The following is a 23,745-nucleotide window of genomic DNA, read 5'->3' on the forward strand; positions in this document are numbered from 1 at the left end:
CAACTTTTATTTGTCGCCGTCATCTTGTCCATTCTCCGTCGTCACCGCGACCGCTGCCGTCGTGGCCAGCGCTCATCGCAATCGGTCAGCGTCAACGAAGTGTTGTTGTGGCGCCGCGTGCATATTGTGGCCGTTGTATCGGCTTGCATATTAGCCAGTACAGATGCGGTCGTAGGTTCGTATGTGGCCGTGTTCTTACCACTCGGCTGCCTTACTATGCTTACCATCCGCATTCTTTACTTCTGGAACATCTTGCTGTTCTTTCTTCTTCGCGTCGTCAATTATCTTCTTTGCTACTTCCTTTATTTCGTCCGCTGCTTTCTGCACTTTCTCAATTATCTTGGTGACTTCTGCTGTCATCTTCTCCTGTGCTTCCTTTATCTTCTCCTTCCCTTGGTCGCTGACACTGTCTTTGATAGGCTGCCCTGGTGTTGCCACCGGCTTAATATAATCCTTCCAATACGTCTCACAGGGCATTGCCTTTTCCATTTGTGCTATTTCAGAACTTATTTTTCCTTCCTTCAGTAACCATTGTGCTATCGCCAAATTTATTGCATTTATATTCCTCTTATGTTCCCCGTACCCACATTCCGTGCATACCGAATTTATAACAGGACCCTCCATTTTTCCAGCTCCGTCTGTTCCCTCGCTCTTCATATTCCTGAATGTTTCCCAAGCATACTCTGTACCTCTCTTGTAGCCTCCCTTATCCTTACAATACATTTTTTTCAGTAAGTGCCCAAATACATTTGCCACCTCGCAGCGTAACCTGTTGACCGCTTCATCGGTGCCCCCTTTGTTTGCAAACCACAATGCTCCTGACATTAGCCTGCATCGCATCATATCCGCTACTCTTTGTTCCTTATATAGGTTACCATCACCGAAATCACTCCAACCTGCATTATTACAGTTGGCGCCGAATCCGTCAAAGTGCTGATTATGTTCCTCCAAGTACTCCATAAACTCCTCCAACACGTCCTTCACCTTGTTCCATTGCTCATCCTACATTTTGTACGCGAACAAGGAGAACATTACCCATCTGCCCACTCCACGAACACGCTGCGCGCCTGAGTTCATGCACGCCCTGACATATATGCATGTAACTGTATAAATAAAATGGTCGTTCCTCTTCTATTTGCCCTATGCATGTTTCTGCGCATTTCGCCACACCTGCTGTTTGAACTTACATCATCAGGGAGCACCACGTATATTTCCCGAGGCTTCCAGTCCAATATTTTCGTCCCCAGACATTGCTCCCAGGCGTTCTGCCCCTTCCCCGTACCTCCGACATCACCCTTACCAGCCTGACCACCACCACCACCAGATGTCGTCGTCGTCCCCGATCCCGGTGTCACCGTTGCCGGTGTCACCGCGGGTCCCGGTTTCGCCGCTACTGGTTTGGCCGGGGCGGGCGCGACCGGTGAAGCAGGTTTGGCCGAAGATCCCCCGGGTGATCCCGATTTCCCCGCTCCCCCTGTTCCCGGATCGGTCGTCGTTGCTCGGAATTCTGGAGTGTCTCGGGGCGAAGCCCCGGTCTTCTCTCGCTTTTCTTTCTCCATTTCCTGCTGTATTACTCCTTTCACACATTTTATATCGGTGCATGCTTTCACTGCATTTAATATTTTCGTTATATTCTCTTTCATATTCTGCCCAACCTGCTGCATTTCATCTTCCACTGTCTTTTTGAACTTATCCAGTTCTTTCTGCTTGTCCGCTTCCGCCTGTCCGCTTATGTTTACCTTACACTCCCTCCCCAATACTCCCACGTCCCCATCCCTTAACCGCGTTTTATGGCGCTGAAACCACCTTTCCATTATATACAGCAATGTCCAATCTTCCGCCCTCTTGCTCCTGTCACCCGACTGTAAATCCTTGCCCTCACATGTAGAATTACGTTCCGCTGTGCCCGTCGTACCCACGAATGCCTGTGCAGCGTCGAATGCTCGTGTGCCGCCAGGTTGCTGTAGACAAGTCTGGCCTATTATTCTCTTCATGAATATATTTGTCAGTATACATTTCATATATGGCATTATGCCATCTGCCCCAGTGTTCACAGTCTCGGGGTTCTCACCGGACGCACCCAATTTAATTCCATGTTTAAAGGATAATGCTTTAAGTGTTAAGTGACATATAGCTATATTCTTCGCATCCAACCTCTGCCCTTGCTCCGCGTCATCGTCGTCTGCCCCGCACAATTGCTGTATCATGGAATCATCATTCTCGCGTTGCATATAATCCTGAAAGGTCCCCCATACTTCCCCTATGCTATTCCAAAAACGTTCCTATAAGTATAGTATGTGTTCCATGGGTCCCTTATAAACAATACTCCTTTGCGCCCGCTGTATATTATTATATACATAATTAAGCACGCTGCACCCATATGTATTTCCTGCCTTATAAAATATATAAGGGGCAAATAATCACAGGGTACGCACCCCGTCTCCAGGGCAGTGCCTAGCACTATGCTAACATATCTGTATAACACCACTGCAGTGTGCTCTCATGGTCTCAGACGCACGGACCTACCTTAAATACATCGTCATCGGGCTTCACCCCTATATCCGTTGTCGCTATATAATCCTCCCATAGTACTATTAAATACTTCCACATGGGTCCCTCACTTTTTTCCGTGTTATATAAGATGCAACTCTCCGTGATATCTATTCAAAGTCCACAATAACTGAAATGTATTCTGCGGAAACATATTCCTCTAATAGAAACTTATACTCCTGCATACTCAAAATAGTTGTCCACCACTAAAATCCTGAACCCAAATACCCCCTCAACAATAGTACTCGTAGGAACAGGACACGTAATGTCATCACCCATTAACAAAAAATACCCGCCTTAACCACAGCACCGCCTTAACAACAAAAACCCCCCTTAACAACAAATACCACTTGCAAAACAAGTACCCCCACGTAACAACAAATACCCCCCCGTAACAACAAATACCCCCCTTAACAACAAATACCCTCTTCACACTGTCTCTGCGTACACCTAAAACGAACAACAACATCAATTTCTTCTTCCGTCGTTTGCGCCGTGCTTCTTACTCCGCTACTTCGTCGAATCGTGGTTACAATCGGCCGCGTTGGTCGACGCGTCTGCTCGCAGAGACAATCCTCCTGCTTCCTACACGCTGCTACTGCGCAGAACCCCTTCTTACAGTCGACGACAATGCGGTGTACGCGGCCGCGTCTGCTCGGAGAGACAATCTCTCCCTCCTTTCTTACACGCGGCTACCTCGTCGACAAGCCCGTGTTCCCGTCCGCGTTTGCTCGGAGAGACAATTCTCCGCCTCATGCGTACACGCGGCCACGTCGGCGAACTGCGTCACTCGGACAATCGCGTTTACACGGCCGCTTTAATCGGAGAGACAATCTGCTCCTCCTTCTTACATTCGGACAATCCTCCGTCGAATCCGTTCACGCGGAGACAATCCGCCGCCGTCGTGCACTCGGCTACGTCATCGAACCGCGTGTGCTCGGAGAGACAATCTCTCCCTCCTTCTTGCACTCGACGACAATGCTTTACGCGGCTACTTCGTCGAATCGTTGTTACAATCGGCTGCGTTTGCTCGGAGAGACAATGTCTCCCGCCGTTGTTACACTCGACTACTTCGTCGAAGCCTTCTTACACTGGGCCGCGTTGTTCGACGCGTTTGCGCGGAGAGACAAGCGCTCCGTATACGCGAATGCGTAGTCGCATGCTATATTTGTTCTGCACTATGCCCTTAGAATGCACGTGCTCAGCTTTTAATAATTAACTGCACATAAAGGAGAATACTACCCCTTCATATTATTCATGTAAATCTACATTTTATATGCATTTAACCGGTACCCACCCTGTCCCCATGGTCATGTTAAAAGAAGTGGACTACACAGAAAAAGAACAAAACAAGGCAAAAGTAAGCACAAGTAAGCAGAACAGAGCAGAAGAGAGCAGAAAAAAAAAAAGAACGTATGGAATAGTGCAAACACGAAATATATTATGTATATCACAGAATGAAGTAAAAGTGGTCTAACGTTAGCATGCGTTATGTCGCATGCATATGCAACGTCATCCTAATGTCGCATATTCTGTAATAAAGCATCCACATATAACTCCGTCTCTTGCATACTATTCTCGAGCTCGCACTGTTCTATGACTAATGCCAGGATCAGTATCCATGTTGTAGCGGTTACCGGTTTTGTCATGTAAGGTTGCGGATGCAGTGGTTGCGACAGCGATAAATTTCTCACTTGTAGCAAGTCTGCTGCTGGCATTACATGTTCCACTACAGGTACTTCGCCGTTTTGCGATGCTGTCTCCTCCTCGATATGTTGTAACAAACGTTGAAACCACTCCTCCTCACCATATATATTCATAAGCGCATGTTGCTTTGCAACCCATGCTTTCCATGCATCCAGTTTCTTCATCGGCGGGGTGGGTGCCTCACCGAATGCACGTTGTCCGTTGTCCGCGTCTGCCGCCATGTGCTCACGCACGTATTTTTTCCAATCTGCTGTTAATTGCAAAAACCACGGCTGCGTCGTGCACGCGCGCAATATGCGTTTGTTGCGGTCAATCCAGTTAATCCAAGGGATGCAGTCCAACGTCGCGTCACCGTGGTCGCAATGAGTACGACTCTGTTCTGCATCTAAGTCGATATGTTCCATACAAGTCCATCGGTCCTCTGCGTTACGTGGAGCAGCGTCCGTTGCTAACTGTATGTTTTTCATACAACTCCATGGATCGGGGTCCTCTGCGTTAGGTTGACAAGGGTCCGTTTCTAACTGTATCTTTTCCATACAACTCCATGTATCGGGGTGGCCTGCGTTCGGTGGGCAAGGGTCCGGTTGTAATTGTATAGTTTCCATACAACTCCATGGATCGGGGTCGTGTTCATTCGGTGCACAAGGGTCCGTTTCTAACTCTATGGTTTCCATACAATTCCATGGATCGGGGTTATCGGCGTTACGTGGACATTGATATGGTGAGGAGGCAATGGGTTCATCCGGGGTTATCGAAGTGTCGGTTATTGAATCGTCGTGTGTGGTACAGACATGCGAACTACTTGTACCCGTGGTGTTGCCCCCCATAAACGGGTGCACAAGTATCTGGCAATAGTCGTCTTTGACGTTTTCCCATGCCGCCACTTCACATTCGTTGAGCACTTCTAGATGTAGCTCGATAATCGTGCGCTTATGCACGCGTGGGGCGCGTCGTCGTCGGTCGGCAAATTTATCGCGGCGTCGTTCCCTAACCATGGTGTACCCGTAATCGGGTGGCGGCAGTTCGCCGCGTTGTAGATGGTCCAATATGTCTTCGTCGAGTGGCGGTGACGGCACGTCACGAACGGTTCGATATGTTCGTCGTCGTCTTTGTCCGAGGTACGCAAAATACTAAGCACAAAAAGGGGGGTAAAGAGGAGGATGGGCACGGTAGGATAAAAGGAATGAACGCGGGTTTAGGAGTATATGGGTTAGAACGATCATATATTGGTGCCCGTAGGGATGGTCTGAGGTATAAACATCCTGCACATGCGGCATGCCCTCATTGTCGTATATACTTACCTTCCAGAGGAAGAACGCAATGATTCCAATACCAACAACCGCGGGAATGATCGCGGGGGTGTAGGGCTTGACGTCTTCCCGTGTGATGCCGGGCGGAACGGAAGGGTTGATGGCGGTATCCGCGGGTAAATTCTCTGGCGATGGTGGCTTTATTTCACTATTCTCATTACGCGTTAGTCCCGTTGAGCCAGTGCCGGAGGAACCTGGATTCACAGTGTCCGCGGATCCGGGTGTGGAGGAACCAGGGGGTTGGGCCCCATTAGAACCAGGTCCGGAGGATGAGGAACTTCCACTTCCTCCCCCTCCACCACCACTACTACCTCCTCCACCACCACCAACTGCACCACCAGAGCCACCATCCGGGGAAGTACCAGCAGCAGTCGGACTGCCGGCGGCGCCGCTGCTGGTTGCGCCCGCCTGATTGGGATGCTGGGATGGCGTTGTTGGTTTTGGTTTGGGTGGATTGAGAGGAGGGGGGTCATCGTTACCGCCATCTACAACCGGTGTACTTGTTTCACCCCGTTCACCTGCCTCACCAGATCGACCTGGTACACCTGGTGTACCCGCGTTTCCGTCATCTCCCTTTGTTGTGGGTATGCTGGATGGTTCCGGCGGTGAATCCTGCTGACCGTTACCTGTCGTGATCTGTGTAGTTCCAGTACCTGTGAGTTTGAACGAAAAGGAAGAATATGGAAATAACTCAAGTGGTGTGCGTTGATTGGTTGGCTACAAGGTGGGCTACACGGTCGGCACCATGGTCCATCGCTCATGGTTGGCCACATGGTGCCACGGTGGTTACGGTGCACCCGGGAAAAGACTGTCTCTCTCTGCCACACACAACACAAACAACACACACACAGTGTGTGTGTCTGTCTACGTCGACGTGTACATCCCGCGGCCGACCCATCGCTCTGCGGCGTTCATTCTCATTCGACGTGTGGTGTCTCTCTCTCCGTGGTGTCTGTCCCGCTGTGTGCGGAAATTGTGTGTTTTTTTTTTTTTTTTTTTTTTTTTTTTTTTCCTTCTTCTAATGTTATTTCGGGTGTGTATTTGCACTATGGTCCATAGGACTTGTTACCTGGTGTTGGACCTGGGGGATCTGGAGGTACACTGTCTGGAAGTCCTAACTCCTTGTCTGAGGTACACCCAAGGCTTATGCTAACGCCGGATCCCTGTGTATTCGTACTGGTAGAACCCTCTGTACACGTATTACCTGTTGGTGGTCGGGGTGGTGGAGGTGGGGGTTGTTGTCCAGGTCCAGGTCCCTGACCTGGGCCGTCCCCTGTGACCGGTCGTGCCGCAGGTGGGGGTTGTGGTACGTGTGCTGATGCTGGGTCGCGCGTTTCCCCAGCTGCTTGATCTGATCGACCTGGTGATCCTGCCGGTGCTGCCGGTGCCGCTGGGGTGTCTTCCGTCTTCTCCGGTGGTGGGGATTTCGGTGGAGCTGTCGTGTTTTGCGCGTCCTTCGCTGCAAATAAAGCAAGGACGTAAAACGACAAAATGATACAAAAAAGGACACAAGTGGTAGACAGAAAGAAGGGGGCGGGACGGTTCGGTCAGGTAGCGGCAGCAAGCGGACGGTGTTAGAAGAAGAAGAAAGAAAATAAAAAGAAAGGAAGGAAATGTTCGGTGTGGTGTGGTACGGTCGGGTCGACTCGGTGGACTGCGCACGCGGTGAACTGGGTCGTGCTGGATGCTAGCAGTACAACTTTTATTTGTTGTTGTCGTCATCTCGGTCGCTGCCGTCGCTACCTCTATCGCTATCGCTATACACTCGTCGCCGCACACAGACCTGGTCTACACAGTGGCCAACGGTGCGAACGGTATGCTCGTCGCTACCGGCGTGGCCGCTGCGTGCGTGGTGTTGTGTTGCGCCATTCGTTTGTGGCGGCATGCATGCGGTACGCAGTCGTGTGGGCCGCTGATGCTTATGGAGCCGTATGTGCGTATCCTTACCGTCCTCAGGTGCCTTCTTTGCTTTCTCAATTATCTTCGTTGCTGCGTCCTTTATATGTTCCTCTGCTGTCTGCACTTTCTCAATTATCTTTTTCACTGTTCCTGTCATCTTCGCGTGTGCGTCCGTTATCTTCGCCTTTCCTGCTTCGCTCACACTTTCTTTGATAGTCTGCCCTGGTGTGGCCCCCTCCTTAAGATACTCTTGCCAATTTTTATTACATGGCATGGCATCTTGCATTTGTGCTATTTCAGCACTTATGTGTCCTTCTCCCATTAACCACTGTGCTATCGCCAAATTTATTGCTGTTATATGCCTCTTGTCCTTTCCATACCCGCATGCTGTACACTTGCCGTCTATAACAGGACCCCGCAATGTACCATGTCCACTTTGGCCTGAATCGTGCATGCTTCTGAATGTTTCCCATGCATACTCTACACCTCTCTTGTATCCTCCGTGGTTCTTGCAGTACATAGTTTTGAGTAAGTGGCCGAAGACATGAGCCACCTCACACCTTAGTTTGTCGTACATTTCCGTATCTGTTGCACTGTTGTTGTCCCATTCTGCCTTATTGATCCCGAAGCCGTTGGCAAACCACAACGCACCGGACATGATCCTGCACCGCATGACGTCTGCCACCGTTTGCCCCGTATGGTGTGCACCTGGAGTGAAATCATTCCAACCTGTATTTTCACAATTGGCAGCGTACGCGTCAAACTTATCATTATGTTGCTCCAAGTACTCCATAAACTCCTCCAACACCTTCTTCACCGGTTCCCATTCAGCATCCTGCATTTTGCACATGCAAATAAAAGAATATCCATGTGCACATTCCACGTGCACCATGGCCCGTGGTAGCATCTATACCTACACATATTCATGTAACCTTATCAATAAATTATCCTTTCCTTTTATTCCTCTGTCGTTCCCTTTGGTCCTGTTCCTTTCGGACTGTACTCAAACTTACACTATATGGAAGCACCACATATTTTTCCGAAGGCCTCCACTCCAATATTGTGTCCCCTGGACACTTGTACTGTGTGTCGTCCGTGTCGCCTGCGGCAGCACCACCGCCACCACCACCAGCACCACCACCAGATGATGTCGTCGTCATGTCACTGCCCGATGACGGTGTTGCCGCCGGTTTCGACTTCGCTACTGGTGTGGCAGCTGTCGCCGGCTTGACCGGTTTTTCGACCGGCTTGGCTGGTGCTGGTTTGGCTGCTGGTGGTTTGTGGGAAGATCCCTGTCCTGGTTTACCTAAGAAAAGGGAAGGGGTGGATATTTGTTCAAAGAAATCGAGATGCATGAACACACAAGAAGAAAGGGGTGAGTGGGAGGGCGCCCACGGCATCGGTATTGGCATCGCAGGGAAGGGGCGACGAGTGGTCGCCAGCCAAGGACGAGCTGTCGTTGTTTTTATAAGCGTTCAAATACTCTTCTGTTTCCGGATCATTCGTCACGAACGTTCGCACGTGGTTACTCTGGTTGCCGTCCCATGGGCCGGCCCCATGCTCTGTTATTTTCCTTCGTTCTCTGACAAACTCCGGTGCTACAAACTCTCTACCATCTACTTCCCTGTACTTTGTTATTTTCATGTCCTTACCTACTGTTTCCGGTGTACTTCTATTGACACCTGTATCCTGTTCTGTCCCCTCAGGCTTCACTTTTTGTACACACTCATACGCCGTGCCTTGTCGTCCTACTCTGCCGAACTCTCTTCCATGCGACTCCAGCAATTTCTTAATTCTCGCCTTTGCTTGTTCATTCCACCCTGCCCCATATCCAGACATATCCTTCTTACATTTCCCATCCTGAATTACATTTTCCATGTGGGGTATCTGCATGTTCCGCATTACATGCCACGCGTACTGTATTCCCAAATTTTCAGGACAGAATAATTTTTCCAGTTGGTACATAAATATATTGGCTAATGCACACCTTACAAATTCTTCTATTTCCCTCTGGGCGTCATCAGTCCTTTGTATACTGCGCGCTCCCATATTCCATCCATTCACAAAAAGTAGTGCACCCGTCATTGAGGTGCATGCAGCCGTTTCCTCCTTAGTTATCGTCATATGTGGGCTCCGTTGTCCATTTGTATGTGTTGTCAAATAATCCGGATCATAACTGTTACAGTTTTCAGCATACACCTCAATCCAGCTGCTGTCCAGCATATGGTCCATGAATTGTTTGAAATTTCTCTGTATACTACTCCGTAGTTTCCCCTACAGTGAACATATGTTACATATAATTATGCCGACCCTGCCTCCTCATATTCTTATATTTTACTGGAGCATTCATACATGCTCACTGTAGGTGCATGTTTCCATGTTCCCAGATAACAGTAGCGTTTCAGCACTCACAAGTATATATATATTGTACGTACACAGTTCTCAGTAGTGTACAGTAGTATGCGTTCACTCCCCATTTATGTTGTGTCCCAACTACCTATTCTTTTGTTCTTACTATTTGTGGTGCCCCTGGGTTTATTGCTGTTAATTTCTCCTTGTCCTTATACAACAATAATATTTCCCTCAGTAACCCCGAATCCATGTTTGCCCCTTTCTCACGTACTGCATAACTTAACCCTTTCTACATACCGTTTTCTACATCTCCTTCTTCCTCATCCAACCGTCCGCACCCTTTTGGCGTTTCGCACTGCTTAATCTGCTCTACACAGAGCTAGAGGAACGGGAAGAGCGACAGGGTACCCCTTCTAACAGAACATATGCATCATCCGTAAATTCATGCTACACGTTGCGCACCTTGCCCTTCTCTTCCGTGGTCTTCCCACATTCTTCGCGTTTGTGATACTCCCCTAACGTGCATTCGATACAATAAGGTCGTGGTCGTCATATGCAATTGTTCTACAACATCGGGATCGTCCTACAAGCGTACATATTATGCAGCTTGTGTATGTTAAGCGATGTTGTAGAATGTAGCGCGAGCAGCAGGAGCAGCAGTATCAGCAGATACAGGAAGAAGAACAAGAGCAACAGTGCACAGGAAAAACTACAGGTGACCGGTCCCTGCTGGTTCTTACACTGGGACAATCCTTCGTCGAATCCGTCCTGCACTCGGAGAGACAATCTCGCCCTCCTTTCTTACAGTCGGCTACTGCGCAGAACCCGGTCTTACACTCGTCGACAATCCGGTTTACCCGGCCGCGTTTGCGCGGAGAGACAAGCGCTCCGTATACTCGAATGCGTATTCGCATTCTATATTTGTTCTGCACTATACCCGTAGAATGCACTTGCTCAGCTTTTAATAATTAACTTCACATAAAGGAGAATTCTACCCCTTCATATTAGTCATGTAAATCTACATTGTATATGCAGTTAACCTCTACAACCGGAAGCGTATGGTCATGTTAAAAGAAGTGGACTACACAGAAAAAGAACAAAACAAGGCAAAAGTACGCACAAACAAACAGAAGTAAGCAGAAGAGAGGACAAAAAAAAACAAGAAGGTATGGAATAGTGCAAACAAGCAATATATTATGTATATCACATAATGAAGTACAAGTGGTGTACGGGCAGCATGCGTTATTGCCCATTCATATGCGCCGTCAGCCGAATGTCAGAGCTGTTGCAATAGATCATCCAAATATAACTCCCTATCCTGCATACTTCTCTCGAGCTCGCATTCTTCGATTACGAACGCGAGGATGAGCATCCACAGTTTGTGAGCGGTTAAGTTCTCCGTATGTCGCAATTCCGGATGGTGGGCGTGCTGCTGTTCTGGATCTTTTACCTTCGTCAACGGTATATTTGCAGGGGCCCGCTTTTCTGCTTCTGCGTGGGTTGCTCCTTCCTGTGCTGTAGGGATGTTGTTTACGTGAAAAGTTTGTTCCCTCTGGGATCCCGTCTCTTCTGTGTTCTCCTCCTGTACACTATTCAACAAATGTTGAAACCACTCCTCTTCACTGTATGTATCCGTGCGTTTATGCTGTCTTGCAACCCATGGTTTCCACAACCGCAGTTTCTTCCTCTCCAGGGTTGCCGCTTCACCGAAGGCACGCTGCCCGTTGTCTTCGTTTGCCGCCATGTGTGCACGCAGGCATTGTTTCCATTCCAATTTCAATTGCAAAAACCACGGCTGCGTCGTGCACGCCCGCAATAGGTGCTTGTTGCGGTCAATGCAGTTAATCCAATTAGTGTGGTCGGGGGTCGCGCATTCATGCCGCGGGGAGGAGTGCGGGTGGGGTTCTGTATCTAACTGTATGGTTTCCATACAATTCCATCGGTCATCTTCGTTAGGTGGACAAGGGTCGGTTGCTAACTGTACGGTTTCCATACAACTCCATGGATCGGGGTCCTCTTCATTCGGTGGACAACGGTCCCTTTGTAACTGTATGGTTTCCATACAACACCATGGATCGGAGTCATCTTCATTAGGTGGACATGAATCTGTTGCGTCCGAGTCAGTGGATGGAACATTGTGCCCTGATAAACCCACGTTTGTGGTAGGAGCATCCAAGGAACTACTATGCCCATTGCCGTCCCCCATAAACTCTTCAACGAGTATATGCAAATAGTCGTCTTTGACATTTTCCCAGTCGGCCGCTTCACATTCGTTGAGCACTTCTAGGTGTAGCTCGATGATCGTGCGCTTATGCACGCGTGGATGGCGTCGTCGTCGGGCGCGTGTTGACGCAGGTTGCCTATCCCTAATCAAGGTGTAGCCGTAATCGGGTGGCGGCCCGCCGCGTTGTAGATGCTGCAATATGTCTTCGTCGACAGGCGGTGACGGCACGTCACGAACGGTTCGATATGTTCGTCGTCGTTGTTTTCCGAGGTGCGCAAAGTACTACAAAAAAAAAGAACAAGAACGATGTAGGCGTGGATTTGTGTTAGAATGATTTTAAGTGCCCGCTTAGAAACACATTTTTCTATGGTACATGTTGCGGATACGCATATGCGGTGTCCACTCGGTTATATTTGTGCGGGCTTGTGCGTTGTGCGTTTGTGAGTGCGCGCTTACTTTCCAAAGGGAATAACCAAGCAGAGCGAGGATGACCGAAGTGACGAAGACGAGGATAGGGGTTGTGGCGGTAAGGACCGTGCCGGTTAGGTCAGGGACATCAGGGCTAGGGGACGTGGGTGTGTTGTGTGGCGTATGTGGATCCTGTGGGGTACCTGGTCCATATGATCCTCCTACATTGCTTTTTCCTTCGGGCAGTTCTATGCCCAGTTCGAGGCCGCCAGTGCCACTTACGCCCGCGGCTCCACCTCGTTCAGCTTGCGCACTTGGTCCTGTAGGAGCACCTGCAGCACCAGTTCTAGTGCTGGCTGCACGTCGGCCCCCACCGATTATTGCATGACACTGTTCACTGTCGTCGTCTTTCTTTTTCCCATCGACCTTGCAGAAATCGGCACTACCGAAAGGATCCGTATTAGTATCACCATTCGCTGCGGACACAATATGGGTGCCCGTCGTGGCGCGATCGTCATCGTCCGGTTTAGGTGCCTTCGTATCTGGCGCCACCGGAGAAGTGTGCGCAGTAGCAGGGTCTCCCGTTGCACCAGCACCAGATGTGCCCGTAGTGGCTCCTGTTCCTGCTGTCTCTGTTCCTTTTGATGGTGTTGTTGGTTGTTCTGCTGCTGGGTTTGCTGGTGGTGCTGGTCCCGGTGCGGGTGCTGCTGTTGATACTGATGGATCCGGACTTCCGGGACCGGGGGGACTATCAGGTCCTGTATGTAAATATGAAAAGGAAAAAGAACATGTGATGAAACTGAATTTATGTCCCGGATGTTTCACCACGGTCGGTTGGGCACATAGTCCATCGCTGATGGTTTGGCCATGCTCGCTTGACCACACGGTTCACCATCGCTCATCGTTGGCCATGGTGCGCACGGTGGTTGGCAGGTGCCAGCCCGGGACAAGACTCTCTCTCTCCCACAACACAAACAACACACAACACAGTGTGTGTGTCGGTCTGTCGACGTCTACGTCAACCGGTCGACGTGGACGTCTACATCCCGCGACCGACTCATCGCTCTCCCCCGCTTTATTCTCATTCGACGTTTGGTTTCTCGCTCTCCGTGTTATCTCTCCGTCTGGCCGGAACTGGTTGTTTCGTTTTTTCTCGTTGTTGTTGTTGTGGATATTCACTCAGGACACTACCTGGTCCCGAGTCCTTGGACTTCTTGTCACAGTCATCATCAGTTCCGGCACCCGATGCAAATGAGACAGCGGTGCTGGATGTGGCTCCATGGATACCGTCGCCTGCATTCTTGACTGTATAAGTCTGTGATGCCTTTGAGCACTTACCTGTGCCTGTTGCATCCTTTGTTGGATCGGGGGATGATGCCCCTGTACCTACACTTCCAGAACCTGCACCTGTTGCAGTACTTGTACCTGATGCTCCCTTCCCTGGTGTTGCTTCGGGTCCTGTATTAGGAACTGTTCGTGCCGGTGGTGATTGTGGTTGTACGGCAGATGTTGCTGGTCCTGATGTTCCTTCTTGTGATGGTGACGACGGCGTCGCCCCTTGCTGGTCTCCTCCTCCTGCTGCTGTTACCGGTTTTGTGGTTGCCGGCTTCGTCGCCGCCGGTTTCGCCGCGGCAGCGGCGGGGGGTCCACCCGGCGTGTCCGTGTCCTTGCTCTTCTTTTCTGCAAAAAGGAGAACGGAAGAAAGATGGATGAGAAAGATGATAAAAAAAAAAAGCGACACAAGTGGTACAGAAAGAAGGGGGCGCGAGACGGTGCGGTCAGGTAGCTTCAGCAAGCGTACGGTGTTACAGAGCGCGCACGTTGTTAGAAGAGGACAAAGACAGGAAGAAAGGGGGGCGCCCTCGGTGCACTGGGCGGTGCGGCAGCAATCGTACGGTGAGGTGAACTCGGTTGACTGCGTACTCGGTGAACTTGGGCTAGATGGTAGTAGTACACTTTTATTTTTCGACGTCATCTAATCCAGCGACCCGTGCCGTGGCCACTCATGTCCGTGCGCTCCGCAACCGCTACCACTGCCGTCGTCGCCGCGTGTGCTTTGTTGTGGCACCGTGTGCGTGTTGTAGCGGCATCCATCCGCAGTCTTATCGGTAGCGGCCGTATTAGTGCTTTCTCCCCATCGGTCCTTACCTGGCGATGCTGTTGATCGTGTGGTCGCCGCCGGTCTTGCTACGCCGGTCTTCGCTATCACTTCGTTTAATTCGGCTTCCACCTTTTGAACTGCTTCTTTTATGTGTTTCTCTATCTCGGCATCCTGTGGGTCGTCTTCGGCGTCCACAGAAGGGTACTTCGGTGCTCTCGCAGTTGACCCCCTCAATTTTCCCTCCTCCGCCTTCATTTGTATCTGCAGTGTTCCCAAAATTTGTCTTACCTGCTGCTTTACTTCATGTTTCGTCTTGTTGTCTTCTCTCTTTTCTTGTTCCTCCTCTCTCGGTCCGACCTGTAGCTTTACCTTTGCTCCCTTACAGTCATCGCCTATTTGTTCCTGTGCAAGTTGCTCCTGCATCTGTTTGTTCTCTTTTAACCATGTCTTCATCTTATTCCTCATGTCCCAAGTCTTCAATTCTATCTCCTTGTACTTGCCCTTCTTACAATGCTGGTCGCCCCAAGTTTCCTTCATTGCTTCGGATATGTGGTCGACGACGTACCATGCATAATATGTGCCCCAGTGACCCTCGCATCCGTGTTCCGTCAGTATGTCTTTGTATATATCCGCTATGGTGCATCTCATCAACCCCTTAATATCGTGACTATGTGTATCGTGGCCTATGTTTTTCTTTACTTCCTCAGTCCATCCGTTCGCAAAGTATATCGCTTGCGTCATGAGTCTGCATATAACTCGTTCTTTGCTCCGATCCATCCGCCTTGGTGACTGCCCGGGTTGCCCGTGCTCTAGTGGATGCTGCCAGTATGCATTGCTGCAGTTAGCAGCATGTTCCTCTGCATTTGGATCGTTCAATTGATTTATAAAAAGCCGCATTTGGTATTGCATATCGTCCCATAACTTACTCTGCGATTAACACAATGCACATATATATGTGGTCGCACAGTATTATTCACCAACCGTGGCAATCATCTAATTATATTTGTCCGTTCCTCGCTTTTACATGTAAATTTGCCGTATGCTGAACATATCCAGCACCCACTGTGCCGACATTCTGCTGCGCTGTAGTATGCTGCGCTTATACACACATATATACTGCCGTGTTCACACCGCCGCACGCGGCTTGTATGTATAGGAAATTACCTGAAAATCCTCAGTATGCTCCGTTAGTTTCCTATCCAACGCATACTGCGCCAATATTCTCGCTAAATCTCCCTCCATGGTTGTCTCAGCATAACAACATAGAAAAGATCATGCCTTGCAGAATGCGCGTACCGGTCTACATATGTTGCACAAATGCATTACGTACAACTTCTACGTATCCAACGTACTCCTGTATATCCAGTACACAATAACATTGTACGGACAGGATTTCAAACATACACGTTAAAAGGGGATATGTATGCCTTAATTCATATAACGTATACCTACATATGTACTCCTTATCCTTATATACAGAACGCGGAGTTGCACAACGAACCATAATAAATACGAGTAAAAAAAACAACATAAATAAGTTAGAAATAAATGACATAAAAAAAAAAAAAATAAACAATTGCACGACACACATCATACCTGTACAAATGCATAACCACATCCTGTACATAATTGAGAGCAGGCTCTCTGGTCTCTGTGGCACACATGAACAATGTCCCCAAGTAGAGTACCAAAACGGAAAAAAGAATAGAAAGGAAAAAATAGGACAAACAGTACAAGCAACGCGTCATGAATATACACCCCCGCCCCCCTTTCTATACCGGTGTCCACTAAACGCCTTGACACACACACTGTCTCTGTGTGCGTACACCTAAACCCCTGGTACACTAAAACCGCAGTAACAACATGAATTTCTTCTTCCGCCGTTGCTGCCGTCGTGTCGGGTCCTTGTTCGCCTGCCCACAAAATATGTGTGTTCCTGCTCTCCCCGCCCGCTGTGCGCCCGCTCTGTGCTCCCGCTCTCTGGATCCCTCACGCAAACCGTTTACTCCGCTATACTTCGTCGAACCGCGTTTGCTCGGAGAGACAATGTCGCCCTCCGTTCTTACACTCGGCTACTTCGTCGAATCCTGCTTACCAAGCCACGTTTGCTCGGACAGACAATCGCTCCTGCGTCTTACACTCGGTTACCTCGTCGACAATGTGGTTTACGCGGCCGCGTCTGCTCGGAGAGACAAGCCTCCTGCTGGCGTACACTCGGTTACGTCGTGGAACCGCGTTGGCTCGGAGAGACAATCCTCCTGCGGCGTACACTCGGGTGCGTCGTCGACAATGTGCTTTACCCGGCCGCGTTTGGTCGGCGACACAATCCTCCTGCTTTCGTACACTCGGACAATCCGTCGTCGAATCCGTCTTACACTAGGCTACTTCGGCGAATCGTGCGGACACTCGGCTACAATGCGGTTTACGCGGCCGCGTAGGTCGACGCCTTTGCGCTGAGAGACAAGCGCTCCGTATACGCGAAGGCGTATGCGCATTCTATATTAGTGCTACACTATACCCGTAGAATGCACGTGCTCAGCTGTTAATAATTAACGTCACATAAAGGAGAATACTACCCCGTCATAATATTCATTTAAATCTACATTTTATATGCATTTGACCTGTACCACCCTGTTCCTGTGGTCATGTTAAAAGAAGTGGTCTACGTAACAAGCACAGAACAAAGCACAAGTAAGCACAAGTAAGCAGAACAGAGCAGAAGAGAGGACAAACAAAAAAAAGAACGTATGGAATAATGTAAACCCGAAATATATTATGTATATAACATAATGAAGTAAAAGTGGTGTACGGTTAGCATGCGTTATGTTGCATGCATATGCAACGTCATCCTAATGTCACAGTTGCTGCAATAGTTCATCCACATATAACTCCGTCTCTTGCAAATTGCGTTCGACCTCGCACTGTTCTATGACTAATGCCAGGATCAGTATCCATATTGTAGCGGTTAACGGTTTTTTCATGTAAGGTTGCTTATGCAGTGGTTGGGGCCGTGGTACATGTCGCACTTTCAAAGCTGATCCGCCGTCCAGTGCTTCTTGTACTTGTAAACCTTTTTCTACAGTTGGCCCGTGTTCTGTTACAAATGTGGTCGGTTTTTCATCTACTGTGTGTATGTGACTCACTCCTTCCAACATTCGTATCTGTTCCGGCATGCCGTCGTGCTCTGTTACTACTCCGGTCTCCTCGATATTACTCCATAGGTGTTGAAACCACTCCTCCTCACCATGTATATTCAGAAGCTCATGTTGTTTTGCAACCCATTCTTTCCATGCATCCAGTTTGTTCCTTTCCATGGTTGCCACTTCACCGAAGGCACGCTGCACGTATACTCCGTGAGCCGCGTTTGCCACCATGTGCTCACGCAGATATTGTTTCCATTCCGCCTTTAATTGCAAAAACCACGGCTGCGTCGTGCACTGCCGCAGAATATGTTTGCGTTGTTCAATCCAGTTAATCCAATGGATGCAGTACGACGGCGCGTGCTCGGGGTTGGAATGAGCATTCTGTTGTGCAGCTAACTCGATATGTTCCATAGAACTCCATGGATCGGGGTCCTCGTCGTTACGTGGACATGCATCAGGTTCGTCGGAATAGGTGGGTGTATCCCGCGTGCGTGAATCGGCGTTTGTTGTTGAGTCCTGGGTTGCGAAACCGTCGTCTGGGGTGCAGACATCCGAGCTACTTGTACACGTGGTGTTGCCCGCCATAAACTGTTCAACGAGTAGTTGCAAATAGTCGTCTTTGACGTTTTCCCACTCGGTTGCTGCACATTCGTTCAGCACTTCTAAGTGTAGCTCGATGATCGTGCGCTTATGCACGCGTGGGGGGCGGCCTCTACCGGATGTGGACGCAGGTTGCGTAACCATGGTGTACCCGTAATCGGGTGGCGGCAGGTCGCCTCGTTGTAGATGTTGCAATATTTCTTCTTCGAGTGGCGGTGACGGCACGTCACGAACGATTCGATATGTTCGTCGTCGTTTGGCGAGGTGCGCAAAGTACTACACAAAAAAAAAAGAAAAAGAAGGACGATGATGTGAATGCATTTGGGTTGGCATTATCGTACAAAAGCTCCCTTTAGGAACACATTTCCCTATGGTAGATATGACGGATGAACATATACGGGGTCTCGTATATACTTACCTTCCAGAGGGAATAACCCAGAAGGGCGACGGTGACGGAAGTGAGAAAAAACAGGATGGGAGTAGTGGCGGTAAGCACCGTGCCGGTTAGGTCTGGGACAGCATAGTCACGTGGAGTCTCACCCGATGAACTGACGTGTCCATCTGCTGGAACCGGTGGTACGAATCCTCCTGTGGCACCTTCTATGTTGAGTGCAGGTGAAGCAAGGTCAACTTCGAACGGCTTAGTGCCCGCCTGGGTAGTATTCCCTGTGTCCTGATCATTCTGATTACTGGAGCCAGAGGTTAACTGACTACCACCACCTCCACCTCGTCCACCATCTCCTCCTCCGCCACCACCACTACTGGCTCCTACACCACCACTGCTACCGCCTCCAGCACCTCCCTTTGCTGCCCCACCAGAAATACCACCTACTGAATCCGGTTCGCCGCCGCTGCCGCCACTACTACCCGATTGATTTGGGTTCGGGTTCGGTTTTGGTTTGGGTGGATTGAGAGGAGGGGGGTCATCATTGCCCGCGCCATTACCGCCATCGACGACGGCATCGCCTGAACATTTGGTGAATGGGGAGACAGGGAAAGGGAAGGAAGAAGGATGTGATGAAACTGAACTTTATGCAGTGCGAGATTGGCCACGGTTGCCGCTTGCCCGCTGTCCGTCGCTGCATTGTTCGACCACACGGTGGACCACGGTCGGTCGGCTACACGGTGGACTTCGACGTGGGTGAGGACGGGGGTAGGGTGGTTACGGTGCCACCCCGGGAAAAGACTCTCTCTGTGCCACAACACAACACACACACACTGTGTGTCTGTCGACGTCTACGTGTACATCGACGTCTGTCGACGTCTACATCGCGCTGCCGACCGATCGCTCTGCTCATTCGACGTTTGGTTTCTCTCTGCTTCTCTCCGTGTTGTCTCGTCCGCTCTCCGCAAATTGTTCTTTTGTTGTTGTTTCGTGTTTTTTCTCTTTGTGTTTGTTGTCAATATTCACTCAGGACACTACCTGGTCCCGAGTCTTGGGGCGTCGTGTCACAGTCATCAGCGTTTTCCGAGCTGGATGCAATGGAAAGGGTGATGGTTGCGCGGGCTCCGTTGAGGCCGAATGCTGTGTTGCTATGTGTAAATACCGTGGTTTCTCTCGTGCACTTACCTGCTGTTTCCTCGTCTTTCCCCTTTTGTGTGCCCACAGAAGCATCCGCTGGTGGTGTGTCAGACCTTCCTCCGGGTCCTACGGCTGGTGCCTGTGCGTCCGATGGAGGTGTTGGTACTGGTATCTTCTCCTCCGGAATAACCTCCCGTGGTACCTCTGGTACCTTAACTGGGGGTGCTTCCTCTTTCTTAGGTTTCTTGTCCGCGGCTGCAAATGAAGAAAGAAGTAAAGGAAGAATGATGGATGAGAAAGATGATTAAAAAAAAAGGGACACAAGTGGTACAGAAAGAAGGGGGCCGTGACGGTTCGGTCACGTAGCGGCAGGGTACGGTCCGGCTGCATGGGTCGATGCAGTGGATCGATGCAATGGGTCGAGGTAAGACTCGGTGGACTGGGTCAGGCGGCCGCAAGCGCACGGCGACGTGAACTGCGTACTCGGTGAATTGGGTGACGCGGCAGCAAGAGTACGGTGAGGTGCACTGCGATGGACTGGGTGAGACAGCAGCAAGCGTATGGTGAGGTGAACGCGGTCGACTGGGTCGGGATGGATGATAGCAGTACAACTTTTATTTGTTGTCGCCGTCATCTCGTCCCGTGTCGTCCTGTGCTGCGTCCACGCACACACCTCGGCTCAACGAAGTGGTTTGCTGTTCTCCCCGCGTGTGCGTTGTTGTTGCGGCGCTCGTGCGTGTTGTTGCCAGACATGTTCGTGCTTTGTCCCATCTGTCCGTACCTGTCGGTGCCTGTGGTGTTTCCGTTCCTTCCGGTGCTACCGGTTGGGGCGGGGCTGGTTTGGTAACGGTAGTCGATCCATCCTCAGTCCCCGTGCCTGACCTGGTCGTTGGTGATGTTGTTGATGTGTGCACCGGACGGGTTGTGCCCCCTTTGGTTTGTGTATCTTTGGACTCGGCATCAGGTTCTCTTGTGGGCTGCCCGTTTACTTCTGTACCTTCTCCAGTAGACCACCCTTCCTTTACCCCTTTGCTTATTTTGTCCTGTAATTTGTTGGCATCTATTTGTCCGCGTCCTACTCCTCTTATTATTTCCTGTGCAACCGCCTTTGGCATATGCTGCTCTTCATGAATAAACTTCCGGATCGCGCCGTCATCCTGGTGCTTTAATAACTCTAATATACCTGTTCCTGTGTTACTCGTGCCCTCGGATGTATGCTTTCCCCTATGTTTCTCCTGTGAACATATCTTAATGCCTTGCGCAATTCTTCTGTCCCTCGCTTTACTCTTGTCCATCCAGTTCTGTACCTCCGCTGCAACTACTCTGCCCCCAATCCCTATGTGTTCCATGTTTATCCAATCACACTTATCACTTCCTCCACTTGCTCCATATAGCCCTACTATACCTGGCATTGCATCCCTGACGTAATCAATAACTCCATTCATCTGACATTTATCCTTAGACCATTTTAATAAATAAACACTTCCTATAATGCACCTGAGGTATTGTACTAACTCGTGCTCGTCCTTGTGTAAAACTGATCCTGCATCCTTCGTACTTTTAATTCCATCCATAAAAAAAAATACTTTCATTATTTCTACACACAAAACCCTCTGTACAGCACCTTGCAGTTTCCTGCCATTGATCTCTCCACGGTGTGAACACAATGTATGTATACTTGACTCTGGCCTTTTTTTATATATCATTAATTCGTTGAAAATATTTTCTATATCTTTCCAAATTAAATCCTATAGTGAACAAAAATTCACAACGTTCGTAATATATATGGCCCTGTTTGGCGCGCACCGTCCTGTGCCATAGGACATGTATTTAGAACAAACATCCCCGTACATATATTTTTCTTTTATTATAGGAAAAATAAGAATACTTCTGTATAGATACGCATAAAACTTATTTATCTATTTCTTCCCTGTACCATTCCTCGTGTACCTACAGTGACATTCTATGATGTCCTCAATTCCTTACTACCCGCATCTTACCGGAAAACTCCCGGGGCCTTCCTCTTTACTTGTGTCTATACTCCTCCTTTGTGCATATTGCTGTAAGAGGTCTACGAACTTCGCAGCCATTGTTTCCTATTCACGTATTAGCAGATACTGACCCCATGCAGAATACTATAACTTTCTTTACCTTCTAAGAGGAACATCGCGGTAGGACAATTCGCTCTGATGAAGTGTACTTATGTGTCAATATGAATAATACCACAAGATTGCTCCATAGGAATTGCACTCCATAAAAACCCTACATCCAGAATTGTTCGTTCTACATATCTTACACTTCCCTAGAAAAAAAATAAATACAAGAATAAAGAGCCCAAAAAAAAAGAAACAAATATATAGAAAACTCAAAAAAAGAAAAAGTGAAAGAAAGATTGGAAAAAATCGGAAAAGTACAACACACCGTCATGAATAGCCCGCCGCGCCCCTGTTTACACCGGTCTCCACTAAACGCCTTGACACACACACTGTCTCTGTGTGCGTGCACAACCAAAGCGCAGTAACAACATCAATGCTTCTTCCGTCGTTGCTGGCGTCGTTGCCGTCGTTGCTGCCGTCGTCCCTCCCGCGGCTACGTGGTCGAATCGTTTACTCGAACGCCGTAAGCGAACCGCTTCACTGGGCGACGTCGTCGACAATCCCGTTTACCCGGGCCGCGTTTGCTCGGAGAAACAATCTCTCCTGCTTCTTACACTCGAACAATCCGTCGTCGAATCCGTCTTACACTCGCCTACCTCCTCGGACAATACTTACCCGGCCACGTTTGCTCGGAAAGACAATCTCGTCCTTCTTACACGCGGCCGCGTGGGTGGACGCGTTTGCTCGCAGAGACAATCTCTCCTCCTTCTTACACTCGGCTACTTCGTCAAACCGCGTTTGCTCGGAGAGACAATCTCCTCCTTCTTACACTCAGCCACGTCCTCGAATCGTTTTTACACTCGACCGCTGTGGTCGAATCGCGTCACTCGGAGAGACAATCGCTCGTCCTTCTTACACTCGGCTACTTCGTCGAATCGCTTCACTCGGATCGACCGCGTGTGCGCGGACAGACAAGCACCTGATACTCGAAGGCGTATGCGCATGCTATAGGTGTTGTGCACTGTACCCTTAGAATGCACGTGCTCATCTTTTAATAAATAATTTCCCATAAAGGAGAATACTACCCCTTCATATTATTCATTTAAATGTACATTTTATATGCATTTGACCTGTACCACCCTGTTCCTATGGTCATGTTAAAAGAAGTTGACTACACAGAAAAAGAACAAAACAAGGCAAAAGTAAACAGAAGTAAGCAGAACAGAGCAGAAAAAAAAAGGAAGAAGGTATGGAATAGTACAAACAAGACATATACTATGTATATCACATAATGAAATAAAAGTGGTCTACGGTCAGCATGCGTTATGTCGCATGCATATGCCCCGTCATCCTAATTTGAACACGTTTGCAATAGAGCATCCACATATAACTCCTTCTCCTGCAAACGACATTCGAGCTCGCACTCTTCTATGATTAATGCCAGGAGCAGTATACATGTTTTAGCGGTTAACGGTTGTTGCATGTAAGATTGCGGATGCAGTTGCGTGCGTGGAACAGCCCTCACGCTTAATATATCTTCTGCTGCCGTGACTTTTTCCACTTCTAAGTCGTTTTCCACTATAGGTGCTTGGCCGTTTTGCGGTACTGTCTCGTCCTGTACATTATTCAACAAACGTTGAAACCACTCCTGCTCACCATATATATGCATAAGCGCATGGTGCTGTGCGACCCATTCTTTCCAAAACCGCAGTTTCGTCATGTCTGCGGACGGGATATGACCGTGCTCACAGTGTTCACTGTGCCCGTGCTCCACGTTTGCCACCATGTGTGCACGCAGGTGTTGTTTCCAATCCGCTGTCAATTGCAAAAACC

At 49.2% G+C, this 23,745-nt stretch overlaps 6 protein-coding genes across 6 annotated transcripts; all 6 read right to left on the reverse strand.

The window, feature by feature from the left end:
* Positions 1 to 195: 195 nt before the first annotated feature.
* On the reverse strand, positions 196 to 2,231 carry AK88_04259 (uncharacterized protein; the record flags this gene model as incomplete). Its single annotated transcript, XM_012481869.1, has 2 exons — positions 196 to 1,002; positions 1,188 to 2,231. The coding sequence occupies 2 exons, from the start codon at positions 2,229 to 2,231 to the stop codon at positions 196 to 198; spliced, it is 1,851 nt and encodes a 616-aa protein (XP_012337292.1).
* A 1,836-nt stretch (positions 2,232 to 4,067) lies between these two features.
* AK88_04260 (uncharacterized protein) lies at positions 4,068 to 8,307 on the reverse strand (the record flags this gene model as incomplete). Its single annotated transcript, XM_012481870.1, has 4 exons — positions 4,068 to 5,387; positions 5,559 to 6,220; positions 6,637 to 7,026; positions 7,515 to 8,307. 4 exons carry the CDS (start codon positions 8,305 to 8,307, stop codon positions 4,068 to 4,070), a joined length of 3,165 nt encoding a protein of 1,054 aa, XP_012337293.1.
* Positions 8,308 to 8,410: 103 nt separating this feature from the next.
* AK88_04261 (uncharacterized protein) lies at positions 8,411 to 10,068 on the reverse strand (the record flags this gene model as incomplete). Its single annotated transcript, XM_012481871.1, has 3 exons — positions 8,411 to 8,772; positions 8,996 to 9,740; positions 9,982 to 10,068. The coding sequence occupies 3 exons, from the start codon at positions 10,066 to 10,068 to the stop codon at positions 8,411 to 8,413; spliced, it is 1,194 nt and encodes a 397-aa protein (XP_012337294.1).
* A 1,026-nt stretch (positions 10,069 to 11,094) lies between these two features.
* AK88_04262 (uncharacterized protein) lies at positions 11,095 to 15,793 on the reverse strand (the record flags this gene model as incomplete). The annotated part of the gene is made up of 5 exons (XM_012481872.1): positions 11,095 to 12,324; positions 12,499 to 13,208; positions 13,642 to 14,130; positions 14,599 to 15,478; positions 15,716 to 15,793. The coding sequence occupies 5 exons, from the start codon at positions 15,791 to 15,793 to the stop codon at positions 11,095 to 11,097; spliced, it is 3,387 nt and encodes a 1,128-aa protein (XP_012337295.1).
* A 1,613-nt stretch (positions 15,794 to 17,406) lies between these two features.
* Positions 17,407 to 21,906, reverse strand: AK88_04263 (uncharacterized protein; the record flags this gene model as incomplete). Its single annotated transcript, XM_012481873.1, has 5 exons — positions 17,407 to 18,570; positions 18,713 to 19,260; positions 19,718 to 20,071; positions 20,598 to 21,564; positions 21,817 to 21,906. The coding sequence occupies 5 exons, from the start codon at positions 21,904 to 21,906 to the stop codon at positions 17,407 to 17,409; spliced, it is 3,123 nt and encodes a 1,040-aa protein (XP_012337296.1).
* Positions 21,907 to 23,263: 1,357 nt separating this feature from the next.
* AK88_04264 (uncharacterized protein) lies at positions 23,264 to 23,698 on the reverse strand (the record flags this gene model as incomplete). The annotated part of the gene is made up of 1 exon (XM_012481874.1): positions 23,264 to 23,698. One exon carries the CDS (start codon positions 23,696 to 23,698, stop codon positions 23,264 to 23,266), a length of 435 nt encoding a protein of 144 aa, XP_012337297.1.
* Positions 23,699 to 23,745: the final 47 nt, after the last annotated feature.

This window comes from Plasmodium fragile, assembly GCF_000956335.1.
Source record: "Plasmodium fragile strain nilgiri unplaced genomic scaffold supercont1.58, whole genome shotgun sequence".
In the NCBI taxonomy this organism is placed as follows: domain Eukaryota; phylum Apicomplexa; class Aconoidasida; order Haemosporida; family Plasmodiidae; genus Plasmodium; species Plasmodium fragile.